At 44.1% G+C, this 14,651-nt stretch overlaps 1 protein-coding gene across 1 annotated transcript in view; it reads left to right on the forward strand.

Annotated features, from left to right (window-relative positions):
- The window catches only part of LOC119464345 (transport and Golgi organization protein 1-like), a 34,193-nt gene that overhangs the window by 5,810 nt on the left and 13,732 nt on the right, over positions 1–14,651 (forward strand). Inside the window, exons 6-11 of the mRNA XM_037725267.2 lie at positions 1,290–1,412; positions 5,918–5,945; positions 7,789–7,946; positions 8,544–8,642; positions 12,202–12,410; positions 13,889–13,979. Of these exons, the coding sequence (XP_037581195.1) occupies positions 1,290–1,412; positions 5,918–5,945; positions 7,789–7,946; positions 8,544–8,642; positions 12,202–12,410; positions 13,889–13,979 (708 nt within the window). The remainder of the gene's footprint in view (positions 1–1,289; positions 1,413–5,917; positions 5,946–7,788; positions 7,947–8,543; positions 8,643–12,201; positions 12,411–13,888; positions 13,980–14,651) is intronic.

The raw sequence follows: 14,651 nt of genomic DNA on the forward strand, positions 1-14,651 counted from the left end.
GCCGGGGCACAAGTAGTCAGAGGTGGCAATCCTTTACATATTATTAAGCGGGAACAATGGGAATTCTGGGGCTGAAAAATTTAGCTTCAGACCAGCTGTATGACGTCACAGGTGCTGTAGGCGACTAGTAGTACCTTGAGTCCCTCACATACTGTTATTGTAGATTCTGTTGTCATGGTGGTTACAACAACAAAGTATGCTTGAATTGCATGCATACAGGTGCTGGCTGTAATTTGCACCCACATCCCACCTCTTCTACTTTTATTTATTTATTTATTTGCAATGTGACATCATGTGGTGGTTGATGCCATTGGGGAGTTTACATCATCAAGTGTTTCTTGTCCCTTTCTTCGAACATGTTTTAAGTGAACCATAGAATGATGCTACTTTGAGGTGCCGCCTAGCATTGCAACTGTTTCCACTGCTGACTGAGGTTTATGCTCTGATGCTATGCTGCTTGAAATGGCTAGACAAAACGGCAGATGAATAAAAGGTGATGTGGTGGAAATGGTGACTGCCTTTAGACCTGAATGGTGGATGGAGAGAAAGCTCCAATAAAATTTTGCCAGTGTGTGTGTATTTTGTACCAAACTTGTGTGTGTAAGATTTGTTTCTTCACATTGGGTGAGCTGCAACAGAATCTGCTGTTCATGCTTGCACATTGGATGGTCCTGCTCTTGTTTGACCACTAGAGAATGCACAGCCATGCCCACTGAATTGCCATAAGCCATCTCTTTATTCATTCATTCATTTATTTATAATGTACTGCTCGCATTGGCCAAAGCAGGTGGGATTTTATGCACTTGTTATGCAAGTTACAATCACACTGGGAAGTGCACCAAACATATTGCAACAAGACATTGAAAAAGCATAAGTATTTCTTGAAATATTGGTAGGCAATTCCTATGTGACTGTAAAAAACAAGCTGAGCAACTTCAAATGTGCTAAAAATGTGAAGAAACAAACACAATGAGATGTGCGCTAGTACAAAATTAACAATGTACGTAGCAGCAACATCAAAATGCAGCAGGAAATAAGCAATTCTGCAACTAACAGCAGCCACAGGGAACAGGATGGTTTCAACAATGTTTCAGGCTACGTGCTCTCACAAAAAATCAAAATGAAAGCTGCAAAGACTCGTCAATGTTAGGAATGTGTAATATGAGGCATGTTCGAAGTTGGCTGATATGAGGCATGTTCGAAGTTGGCTGCAGTTTAACACTCTGTATTTGCATGCTCTGTGCACAACCTTTCTTATGATTTGTGCTTGTTGATGTCTGGTGTTTCAGTTCCCCGAGCCTTTGCGGGCAGCCCTGGTCAGGCCTGTGTTGCCATCCTCATCGCCTCTGCTGCTGGCCTGCTGTGCCCTGCTGGTTACTAGCCTGGCGATCACCCTGCGTGCTGCTTGGCTGGTGAGCCTCGTAACTTTTTGTAAAGTGATGGCTTTCTTTAGCTACTTTCCCGGCTTCTTGTGTGGTTGGCAGACTGCGAACTCGCATGGTAAACAGCAACAAGAGTGAGGAGAGGGAAAGTAATGAGGGGAGGTGGAAGTGCAGGTGTGATAGAGGCACGTGATTGGTTGGCGAAAGTGATGATGTCAGCACATAGGAGGAGGAGAGAGGCAAGAACGGCAAGCATCAGACCACGTCCTCCCCACATGAGAAATGCAGCAGAATGACCAAACAGCTATCGTTAACAGGCAAAATCATCCTTGGTGGTTTTTGCTGGAATTGTTTTAGCTGTGTTGCTTTTGCTTAGACCAGAAAAATGTTGCATATGCTAACTCGACAGTGATAGCCAAATAACACAAACAGGCAGCAAAAACAGACCCATACTTCCAGATAGCATATTATTCCGATATTTTAAACTGTTAGGGATACAGCCGGGTACACGAGTTGGCCAAGGCATTTGTTATCCCAAAATGGGGTAGACATAAAAAAAAAGACCATGTATTGTGCCTCCCAGCAGTGAACTTAGTTTTCTGGAATGATCGAGAAGAGTAAGAGGATCAAAGGGGCTCTATTACTTGTTAGTTACAACCATATGACATTATTCCAGAGAAAAAGCATAGGGGAAATATTAGTGTGTGAATAGTGATTTTTGAGACTGAATTGAATACGAATTGAATAGTTTTTTAATGCTGAACAGTCGTTATCACAATTACTATAAAATGATATTCACCTCCCTCTTAAAGTTAGGAAGTTTCTGTCATGACATAGTGCGGTATGAAGTGTTATTTATTAAATGCACAAATGGAGCATTAGAAGCAAACAAGTAGCTTTTTCGCATCCACAGGGCTCTTCAGAGAGTGCGAGTTGTCGCTGTACAGCCTGTAAAGTATGGCTACCTATGTGATGTAGCCTGCTCCACTACGGAAGTTCTCACGTTTTATGCCTATACTACGCCCACGGAGGTGAAAATTTATCGTACTTCTGCTCCAATTTTATGTTTATTTGGCCGCAGTTGACGTGTTCAAATATTAGGAAATTATTCTAAAAATATTCGCATTTGCAAATAGTGACTATTCGATTTGAAGACCGAATCGAATGGGACATGCAATTCGTTATTCCAAAGTTTCGAATATTCGCACACTGCTAGAAGTTATGTTTCAGGTTTTCATGAAATGTAGAAATGGTAAGGAAAAGGGAAGCGGATAACCACTGCAGTAGTTTAATTTGTAAAGCACCGCACATGTAATGCGAAAGATGCGAGTTAACTTCCCACCTTCGTCAAGTTATCTTTTAACGCAATAGTGTTAAGGGCTCCGTGTTGGAGAAAATCTGGTGTCGGGTGTCGGCATCGGGGCCAGCGTAAGCATCAGCGTCCGTGGCAGCGAAATTCATCCCGAACCACCCCGACCACACAGGCCCTCCGCGTTGTGCAAGGCGTTAGTGAACAAAAATGAATTTATCAAAGTAAAATTCATCAGAAAAATCGTAAAGTACAACTTAACTACAACCTACAGACATGATGGCATTGGATTGTAATTTGAATGTACGAGAAAACAATTCTGTTATGTACGAGGAAACTCAAACACAAACCCTTTTCCAGCATTTCTACCATAACAACAGTGGCGCGCTTGGGTAGGTTACTTGCAAAAACCCCATCCAGATGGCGCTCGCCTCCTCGGCAGCTTAAAATGGTAGCGGTGCGCAGAGGTGAAGGTGGAGAAAAAAACAAAGCTGCAGTAGTCTGGAAGCCTGACAAGCATTCAGGGATCTTTGAATGCTGAAGCGTCCTCCAAATTCTGGACACGTGAGCGCCTCGGGGCAACAGCAAACAATTAACAAAATAATAAAAAAAGGTCCTAGGGCCTTCACAGTTTTATATGAGACGACTTATATTGCCCCTCTAAAAATGTCTTCCCAGCAATGCATTTGTGTTGAAAAGTGAACCCGACTTTAAGGGGATCGGTGTAAGCTTGGTCTTGTAAGCTGGCTTTCCCATATTGTGTGTTGCAGCGAAGCCTACTCATAAAGAAAAATGCGATGTGAACGGGGCTCGATAAAGCTATCGCGTTCCACTCTTAAAGGTGAAGTTTAAGCGTCCTTCAATTTTTCTTGCATTTTCATTTTTCTTTTTCTTACTATTTTCACACTTTGTTCAAACATAACAAATAATTTTACTTGTGTCTTCTCTGGCTTACTTGTTCGTTTTATTTATATAGTTATCTGGAAGATTGTTTCTGAGTAATTTATAGTATCTTGTCGCTTTACACATGTGCTCGGGGTGTATATACTGTCTGCTACTTCTGCAGACAAGCTAGTTTAGGAGGCGTGTATATTCTAAATCAATGTGGCGTTGGGGTAGTCAGCGATCATCAGAATTGAATGTGTTAACTACCATAGGAGAGACATAACAAAGGACATGACACTCTGTTGTCTGTCTTCCGTGTGATGTCTCTTCAGTGCTCAACGTGTTCAATTTTAGCCTGGAAGTGCGCGTACATCTGAGTCTTCATCCAGTTTGCTTGCACCACGCTTTTTTGGTTTAAGCATGCATCAGCTGTACCCAAAAAGGATTCTCTTGATGCTCATTGGTGATAGAAGAAAAGAGAAGCCTGCTGGGTGCATAGTAACTAGTACTTCATGTGAGACTAGCACATAGTCCGGAGTGGAGAAAAGGCAGAAGCCATATGACAGAGTGCTATTCCTCATTGACAGCATCTTCTACGCTTTATGGCCACACTACTGGATTCAACATTTGAGAACATGCAAACATTGGCATGCTTCTGCTTCACAAGTTGGTTCACTACTAGTCACAGCAAGGTAAAAGATAAGCGAGCATAGTTTGTGGTTGTGCGAATTTATTTACCCCCATGCTTCATTGCTGTTTAGCCTTTCGATCTTTACTCGAACACAACTTAATCCTCAAATGTATTTCTTAAATGTATCTTTATGTCTTAAATAGTGTGTTAAATTAATGTTCTATGAAACACTCATTCACGTAAAACCAGGGAAGAAACTCGAGTGAAGGCATGTGTGGCATTGAGCACCTTTATTTGGTCGTGGCCGCTGAGGACACTAGGCCAACTTAGAGCTTCCTCATTCTATCATGGCAGCAAACGAAGCTGCTCCTTGGGTACATGCCCCGAGGCGCGCACAGGCTCCGATGAATAAGCTGCCGCCACACTAGAACATGCCACATCATTCTGGGATCCATGTCATTTAGTGCACGCTTTAGAAATAGTCCAGACTAACTTGGTCTGTTTCATACTCTATTCATTATAATGTGTGGGTTCTTGGTGTCTCACAGGAGAGCAACCACCGCGGGTTCGAGCTTAGCGAGCCACAGGGCCGCATCAGCCGTGGCCTCCAGCACAGCTCGCGCGCGAGCTCAGAGGCCGCAAGGGGCTACCGAGCTTAGCGAGCCACAGGGCCACGTCAGCCGTGGCCTCCAGCACAGCTCGCGCGCGAGCTCAGAGGCCGCAAGGGGCTACCGAGCGACACACGCAAAAACACAGTAAAGCCCTGAGTTGACGAAAAACCGTTTAGTGAAACCGTCGGCACCAGCACTGCACAAACGCCCGCGCGGCGGGGAGCCAAAGGGGTCCCGCACCAGGGCGAAAATACAATAACAGGTGCCTATAGAACGTCGCGGCGAGAGCACAGGCTCAAGCTGGGACACGCCGCTAGGAAAAGTCCCGGCGGCTATGCTACTTGCTCTGGCGATAACCAATTGGTCAACTCGCGAGAGCACGGGCAATATCCTTCGGCTCAGGCTTTCGGCAAGTGCGGCTCAGCGGGGTACGACCTCGCGCGAGCACTAATGGCACCGCTCGTCGGCTTAGCGTCGGGAAAGGATCAGCACAAAGTACGCGCTCCCCGCACGGGCAAAGGCACCGTGCGCGAGCTCCAGTCCTAGTCACAAAGGTGTCGGCGGACGAGAGGAAAGCATGACCGTACCGTGCACTGGTCCCGGAGAGAAGTCCCAGGCACGCTCCGCCGCTAGCAGCCGAAAACCGGCCGCCTCGTGACGTCAGCGCCCCGCCCTCAGCGCAACCGCCGCGTGCGCAGCGCCACCGCGGGAACCGGTTACGCGGAGGACGGGGAAAACCGGGGGACGGAGAAAACCGGGGGACGGCAGAACAGGTGTTAGCCCGCGCAATGACGCCGGCGCAACCCTCAATCCCCACAAATGTCATCTAGTGCACTCTCTGGAAATAGTCAAGAATAACTTGGTCTGTTCCATACTCTATTCATTACAATCAAACCGTGAGCATAACATAACTTTCCCAAGTGCACAAGCCCCATGCATTGACCCTGGGTTTAGGTCGCACGGGCTGTGGTTGCTGCTGTGGGAAGCATCAAGATGCATTAGTTAATCAAATTATTGGTAGTGCTTTTCTTTAGTTAAAGTTTTAATGCTGTTGATGCTGCTGAGCTGTTTATAACTTTTGGTCTGTATTTTTTTCCAGCATCATCGAAAAGCATCGTCGCTTGCAGGTGAGGCTCCTACGTTTTATGCAATTCTGTGGCAGTGCTGCATGTTGTTGACGAGGTGCTACAAGTACTTTTGGCAGCATGCCGACCTTATCATATGGCGGAGGTCTGCAGCACAAACAAGAACAAAAGACGTGAACTGAAGAAAGACGCATCAGAAGAGGACCTACGCTGACTTATACCTGAATATGTGCGCACCACAGAATCGCAGCATTACAAGAAATCTGCTCTTGCTCCATTATAGAACCACACCACTTTCATGGGTTACTCTGTCTTGTGTTGTCTGGAAGAAGTACTCAGTCAGGCAACAAGGGCTTACACTTTGTGGCTGAGCGCTTTGCTGTGCTTCGCATGTGCAGTTGTCTGTTGTGAAGCAGTGCTTAGAATGCATCGCACGCATTTGTTTGCTAGGAAAGATTAATAGCTCTCTCTCGCAGCTTTCCTCGGCAACTAGTGTGCTTGACCAAGTGCTGAGTGCATAAGCATAGTCTGTGAGAGTATCCTTATTATGGGGATTAGAGGTGTCTATAACAAAGGAGGCATGGGTAAATGGCGTCATGATAAGCACAACATTAAGATAGAATGACAGCATGTTCATTGGAATGAAATACAGGTGAATGGACATTATCATGGAGATTAACAGGGATTAAGTAGAGGTGAATAGGATGTGGTAATGCATAGAACAAATGACCAGTGGTCTATTAAAGTAGCAGAATGTGTGCCACGAGAAGGGCAGACAATAGAAGGGCAGAAGGCGGCAGACAATAAGGAGTAATGGACTTGCGGGCATAGGATTCAGTTGACGTTGAAGAAGCTTAACTGAACACCTCTCAGAGAGCCAGCCAAGATTTTGTTTGCTTGTGTGAATTGAAGCACATGCGCCAGGATTGAAGCCTTTCTTTCTTTTTTTTTTTTTTTTCCAGCATTGCAAGCAAACTTTTAAGTGGACACTTACTAGCATCAAGATGATGAGGCATTGAGGGGCTTAGTACACAAGTGTTCATTTGCCATAGCCAAGTGGCTCTGGTACTCTGCTGGAGAGAACGAGGATGACAGTTCTAGTACTGGCTGTATTTCTGGAAGCATTACTAAGAGCGCAACACAGGGCTGTTTCAAAGGTTCTTGTGTGTGCGGGACTTGCAATGTCTTATGACCTTACGTCCGTAGTAGGGGTTATAAATTCCTCCAGTTCAGTGTCTTGTAGCCAGTATTATAGGTTTTATATGTAGAAAAAAAAAAGCATATGTTCATGCTTGGGCTTTCTGCAGATTTCTTCCATGATGATGTGCTGATTAGAATATTTTTTTTTCACACATTATGAACAAGTCACAACAGGCCAACAGAACTCACAACAGCTTCAACCATAGAGTTTTCTAGAAAAATTACTTGAGGGACTCTACTCATTCAGCTACCATGGAAACAATGGGTGGCACTACATGGGTTTGTCTAGACTTCATGCATGTGGCTGGAGGAATTCTTGTGGCATTAGTTATTATGCTTTATCTTTCTAGATTGAAAAGCAATTATATTTTCTAAACGTGGAAAGGCAATAAGTATTGATGCACGTGCGTAATCATCGAGAATTTTTGCATTCATAGTGCAATGTCTTGTTAAAATTGTCAAATGGCACAATTGCAAAGTCGTTTGAAGCCAGAAGGACCGATGTTTGAGCAAATCCATGTGTATTATCTACCATTTATGTGCTGGCTGAACCGCCATACACTTGCAGCTTTCGTAGACACTGTCGCCACCAGAGTTCACTGTAGAAATTTTGGGGGAAACGCAAGGCTACAAACGCAAGGCTACAAGGCTACATAAACGAACTGATGAACTCTGTTCCATGCAGGCAACATGTCCATACTGGAGCAGCGGCTTTTCACTCTGGAGACCGAGCGGCAGGTACTGTCGGAGCAACTGGCACAGGCCAAGGCACAAGCTGATCGTGGAGGTCGTACCCTGTCCCAACATGAGCGTGAGCTCGACACGCTCCGCGAGGAAGTCCAGGTGAGGCAGCCGACCCTGCGTGATTTGCATACCACAGCTTGAGTAGAGTGGCGCAGATCGGAGCACTGGTAAACTGATGCACATAGATGTTTCTTAGTTTGATCATTGCTAGCCACTCTAAATTCATTTTGTTATAACAAACTTTTGTTATGACAAGCAGCAACACTGCAGTAAATCGAACTCGTAGCCTTCGAAATTATAGTGTGACATGCTGTTGCAACAGCAGGACTTGGCAATCTCGGAAGTCATGCAAAAGCTGGTGCACACACAGAATTTTACTGCTGTGTTATGGAGTTGAACATGGCTTAATATACATATAGTGATGGCATGTCACCTCCTGACCTGTTTTACTACCGTGTACAAACTGTGGAGCCAACACACAGCCATTCTTATATTTATGGACTTACCCTGGTTGTGTTGAGTCTTGCGCCAAAGATTCACTGCCTGCCAGCTATGGGAGTGATACTTTCAACTCATTGTAGGCCCATGCAGTGCAGATATGTGTGTGCGGGCTGCATTATGCTGTAGAGAAGGTGTCCAGAGTGCATCTCTGGTTGAGTAGTCATGTGACCTCCGCTTCCCTTGTGGCACTTGCAGAACCAGGAGGAAGAGTTGCGGCAGCTTCGCACTCGCCTGGCTGAGCAGACGCAGAAGCTGGAGGCCAACCAAGTTGCCCTGGCCGTGGCTCAGAAGACGGTGAGTTCACCTGCATGCTGGCCACCTTTTTCTTAAAAGGAGTAAAGGTTAGGGGCTCTACGTAGTAGTGGAATATCTTGCCTTTGACGGGCATGGGATACTTGCGGGCAACTTTCTGTGGCATATGAGGTGTGCTCTGCTGGTGGCTCTGGTTCTAGCCAAACTCAGTTGCCTGGTAAATGCGCTCCCAACCCATAGTGCAAATAGATCACAACTATTGCGAGTTCAGGCGAATAAGGCAAAATGACGGCATACACTGAAACATTATTTATTGCCGAGAACGAAAAGAACTAAACACTTCAAGGAGGGTTGTCCGTTCCGTAAATGATTGCAAGGTCAGGTAATCCGGGTCACTCTAGGTTAGTCAGGGCCAGGGAGCACATCTCCGTCAGGTATACTCTTTTATATATTTACTGCTATCCTTCTTCAAGAGAGCTTGTGGAGGGACAAATACCTTTTTCCTTCCGTGCAGTACTCGAGGAAGTGCACATCATAGTGATGACAGGAGGTAGATAGAGAGAAAAACAATTATGAAATGCAGAGAGGTTCACCAAGGCCGCACCTGGTTCGCTACCCTACACTTGGGGAAGGAAAAAGGGAGACCATAAGAAAATGGAAAGATAAAAAACAGAGACAATCACTCAGAGTAATGTTTGCTGATAGTACAGATACAGTATAGTACAGAGTACAGATGTACAGTGTATGCATTGTTCATTGAAGAGAATTTTCGATCACAGGTGTTCTGCAGACCAATGCTGAGTGCAGTATTCCCATGTTCTGTTGCACTGCAACCAGCAGTGGAAAAGACAGTTACAGACTTAATGTTGAAATATAAACAGTGACAGCGCAGCACGAATTAGAGAATTAATTCGAGTTCATGGTATTTTAGTTGAGATTAAAAGGTAGAATTGAGTTCAACAAATCATGTAATGTGTGGGGGAGATGACCGGCAGTCAGTTAAATAATGGTGCCTAGAGAGTGGAAATGCACTGGAGGTAGGTACTGAAATAGATGATGCAGTAGAATTCCATTAATTCGATCCGGACGGGATCAACGAAACTGGACGAATCAACCGACGGGTCGAATTAAACAATTGGCAGAAAAAACTGTCGGCACATGCTGTTAATTCGCTTAGCAGTATTTGCTTTCAAAGATTAGCTTTGCCGCAGTACAGACATGTCATGTGGTGAAGCATACCAAGTGGGTAGTGGTGCCGCTGTTAAGAGACGGAGCGGAGCTAGCGTTCCTTAATTTAGACACACACATGCACCATCTCCGGTCACAGTACGAGCATCGAGACACCTAATAAATTTAATGGCAAACCTTCAGAGTTTTAGATAGACCTCTGCTCTTTTGTTGGCTTTAAACGTCCCCTAAACTTCAGGAGTACTTTTCATTTTACCGCCTTATTTTTCACCAGCTTTCCCAAAAACACAGACTGCTTTTCTCCGTTTCTCAGTGTACGGCGCATTCATAAGGAATTAAGGAATGCGTACTAGGTCCTGTTAACGGTCTCATATACGAGACACGCATGGCAGGTGAAACGAGAGCTCAAATTGCCACAGCAACGTCAGAAACAGCTCTGAATGGCTGCAGGTATGCTTATTAGGCATCTACGTGCTGGTACTGTGACCGAAGATGGCATGTGCATGCCTGTATAATTAAGGAACATGTAGGTCACGTGAAAGTGGCCTCTTTCCAGTCTTGGTATGCTTCACTGCAATAGCGTGCGTATGTTTCACTGCATAACACGGCTGTACTGCAGTGAAGCTTACCAGTCAAGTTCTAATTATTCAGCGAAGGCTAGTTTTGAAATCACAATAACGCAAGTTTGGCCTATAGAAATGTATCGGCACCGGCCTGGACCTTCAGCCAGGATCGAATTAACCGAAAAATCGAATTACCGGAAGTATATTGTATTAGAAAGTATTCTGGTATACGTTCAGCTCAGCTTATGCATGCAGGGCTGAGGTATGTGCTTATTATATGAGCCTGTTTAACTTCACTGCAGACCCTTTCCTGTAGAAGAGGAAATTAGGCTAATGTTGATGATTGTGTTGCAGCTTTGCTTGCCTGCTCCAAGAATCGAAGGGAGCTGTTCAATGAATCAATCAAAGAAAACTTGAAAAAATTTATGCAGGGATATTTGGACACATAGCCTAAGTGGCTAGTAACCAGACAAGTACAAACACTGAGAAGCAGTACTGGAAAAGCTGTTACTAATAATAAATGTAGTTACTATATGTTATGCTTAGTAAGCAATCACAGTCATACCTCATTGCAGTCGACTTCCATTGATTTGACCTTGATGGGACCTACAAAATTGGTTTAATTATCCCGCCGGTCAAATTAAATAAGGTGCATTAAGAACACCAGGAAACACCACTGATTCATATGGTGTTATTTTCCCGATTCTGACATGCCCCCGAATCAAACATGCGCCCACTTTCTCCAAAATAGGAAATTAATGTAAAAATAACAATAAAGCTTCTAAACAAAGTAGAAATATAACGTGCTTAGAAGTCTACTGTATAATACAGTCGCATCTGACACGAAAATATCTTCTTTATATTCAATATCGCTATAAGCATATATTAAGCGTGAAATGCTTTTAGCTCCCGTTGTCGGCAACCTTCAAGTGACCTTGACCCATAAGCTAGAGCTGTTATCCAGGCACTCAAACGAGAACATCCGGGCAACCAGTCAAAGGTTAAGAAAATGCAGTCTCTGGCCCCCAGCCCTTTGTACAGGACCGCATTACACACACTAGTTGCTGCCCAAACAAGTTACAGAAAATATTGCTTCCGAGTTTTTCCTATCGTTTGTTCACTATGTCACTCAAGCTTTAGCTTCTAGTATGCTAAAGTTTTAATGGTCATTTCTAGTAGCGACGTTCAAAACTCAAATACAGGGCACCATACACTTGATTGTCATCATTTGGCGCTGAGACAGAGTTGTCTGTGCTACTTTCAACGCCAGCGGTCCGCGAGTTCCACACCGTGGGTTTTTTGCCACCGTCTTCAACAGATGGCGCCACACTGCGTGACAAGGCTGGCAGCATCCGGCGCGCCGCGGTTGGTTGTATGGTGTAGTGCGGTGTGGTATGGTGTGCCCTTGCGAACGTGCACTATACCCATTTTGAGATTGTGGCTAGTATCATCTCCAACCAATCTGCTTTGTCACTAGCCATTTCATGCTTGCATCTACTCTCGATTATGGGAGAGCCAGAATTTTTTGTTACTCGCCGATATTGGCAATAAACATTTCTGATACAATTTGTTATATCCCTAAATTTGTTGTATCCAGGTTTGTTACATCAAGGTTTGACTGAATTTGTACAATGCAAACAACCCCATAAAATCGGCAAAAGGAAAAGAACTGAAATAAAGGAAATGTACAAAGTGTAAAGGAAAGTGTAGCGGGAAATGATCAAGATAATACTTGGTTAAAGTGGAAGTAGGGCTGACATATTTGTGTCGAAGTGTGTTGCAAGTTTCTGACAGTTGAAAGTTGTCTGGCGGCGTGTCAGCTTGTGACCCTCCTCACCACGTGCATGCAGCTATTGGAGAAGGAGGCTGAAGCCAGTGAGCGGAGCGCTGCGTTGGCCTCCTTGGAGCGGCAGCTAAGTGAGGCATGTGCGGAGCGGGACCTTTGGCGAGAGCAGGCTACCGAGAGCCAGGCTCAGGAGCGGTCGCTGCAGCAGAGCCTCTCGGATGCCACGGACACCAGCGACCGGCTCTGGAGTGAGCTGGAAGCGCTCAAGCACAAGTCAGTCGCTATTACCTCCTTGCGTGGTTCCTGGATGGATGGTTTACTCTAGTTAAAGGCCAACTGCAATGCAAGTTTGCTGTAGCTAAATTGGTTATAAATGAGCTTCCGTTAATTTGACTCCGGTTAATTCAATTTTTCAGTTAATGCGATCCCGACTGTAGGTCCCGTCCAGTGCCCATACATTTCCGTGGGACCAAAACCTCCATTATTTTGATATCAAAATTGGCCTTCACTGAATAATTCGAACTTGACCGGTCGGCTTCGCCACAATTCAGCCGTGTTGTGCAGTGAAATATACGCAATTTATTCCGGTGAAGCATACCAATAATAGAAAGGGGCCACTGTCATGGGACATTCTACATGTTCCTTAATTACACAGGCGCGCAAGCGCCGTCTCTGGTCATTGTACGAGCATCTAGACGCCTAATGAGCATACTGGCAGCCATTCAGAGAGATTTCTGGCATTTCTGTTGCGATTCGAGCCCTCGTTTTTCCCGCCATGCATGTCTCGTATCTGAGACCATCAACGGGGCCTAGTACACATTCCTTATTCTTATACGAGCGCGCACGCACCATGCACCGAGAAGAGGAGAAAAACCGTCTGTGTGTTGGGAAATCTAGTGAAAAGGAAGGCGGTAAAATAAAAAAAAAACTACGAAAGTTGAGGGGACGTTTAAAGCCAATGAAAGAGCGGGGGTCTATCTAAAACTCTGAAGGCCTGCTAGTAAACTTCTTAGGCGTCTCGGTACTTGTATTGTGACCAGAGACGGCGCATGTGCGTGTGTAAATTAAGGAACACATACTATGTTCTGTAACTGCAGTACCTTTCCTCACTTCGAAATCACTTATTGGGGGTCACTTATTTTATGTACTGATACCGCACATTTACTGACTTCTGATGCTGCAAGTAATGCATTGCTGGAGAAAGGACATTATCTCCACTGCAACGTCCTAAAAAAAAATCTTGCCTCTTCCCGTTTTAAGCATTTGTTTCAGTGCAGCGGAGCTGACCATCTTGTTTCTTACTGGCAAACATCATTATTTATTTGGTTATTTAATTTATTTATTTGAAAATACCTTACAATTCAGGGCATTGAGAGGCATCAAGAAAACAAAACACAAGAGAGGAATAATTAGAACTAAAAGCGTATTAAAACAAGTGTGTAACTAGATAAAATATAATTGACAATCAAAGATAAACAGCACAATTAGCGAACATAATTATGACAATTATTTAATTATATTATTTATAATAAATTAACACTTTTTAGGACAAGTCTAGAACAAACTAAGTTTTATTTAAAATTTTATCGGCCAGAACTAGCGAACAAAGCTTGTAAATGAAATACTTGAACGAAAATGTACGGTTACAAGATCACGAATAGTAAAATAACGTAAGATAAAACCCCAATAGCTGATAATCGTATATTAAAGCAAGACTATTAATCACATAACCGTCACCTCTTTACAAATAGACAAGAGGCCCTGTGCGAGGAGGTGAGCACCAGCAACCAGGAGGCAGCTGAAATGGCCGAGCAGCTGCAGCAGAAAGATGCACGCATCCAGGTGACACATGTCTTGTGCTGATCATGTCCTTCTGTGTGCGCTTTTATTTTATCATCATCACTCGTTAGGCACTGCTCATTTATTTATTTAACTATTTTCAGTCAGATTTCTTTATAATGTAATTGGTTATAACAAACTAATAGCTTTATAATAAATTAATATAAGTTCCTTTAAAATTTCGCATAGACCCCTATGCTTTTAAAAATTGTGTGTAATGAAGCGAGAAAGGACCTATAAATGGCAATAACAATCTTGGTGATCATTTCGCAGCATAAAACCATTGTGAACCTTTTTTGCTGCAAATGCTTGTTAGGTCTGCAGCTGTGCTACACATACAGTGCAGTGCCTATGCGATTTGCCAGGCTTGTATTTATGCAGAAAGAATGAAATAACAGGTGTGATATTTCAATTTTTTACGCTGTCCTTCGCCACTGTTCAACATGCTTTTGCATCAGCTTTGGCTTACTCGGTGGTAACAAACCCCCCTCCACCCCTATATCAATTGATGTTGCCCATGAGGTAAAAAGCAGTTATAATGAAGTAATTATGCCTTCTCCTTTAACTATGTTATAGCGAAAGTACTTCCAGGGCATGTGGGCATTACAGGAAGGAGTGGAAATGCGTAAACTTGTGCAGTTCATGAATGAAGGAGAAAAGGAAGCATGTTTAACA

Source organism: Dermacentor silvarum, chromosome 9, assembly GCF_013339745.2.
Source record: "Dermacentor silvarum isolate Dsil-2018 chromosome 9, BIME_Dsil_1.4, whole genome shotgun sequence".
NCBI classification, from domain to species: Eukaryota; Metazoa; Arthropoda; class Arachnida; order Ixodida; family Ixodidae; genus Dermacentor; species Dermacentor silvarum.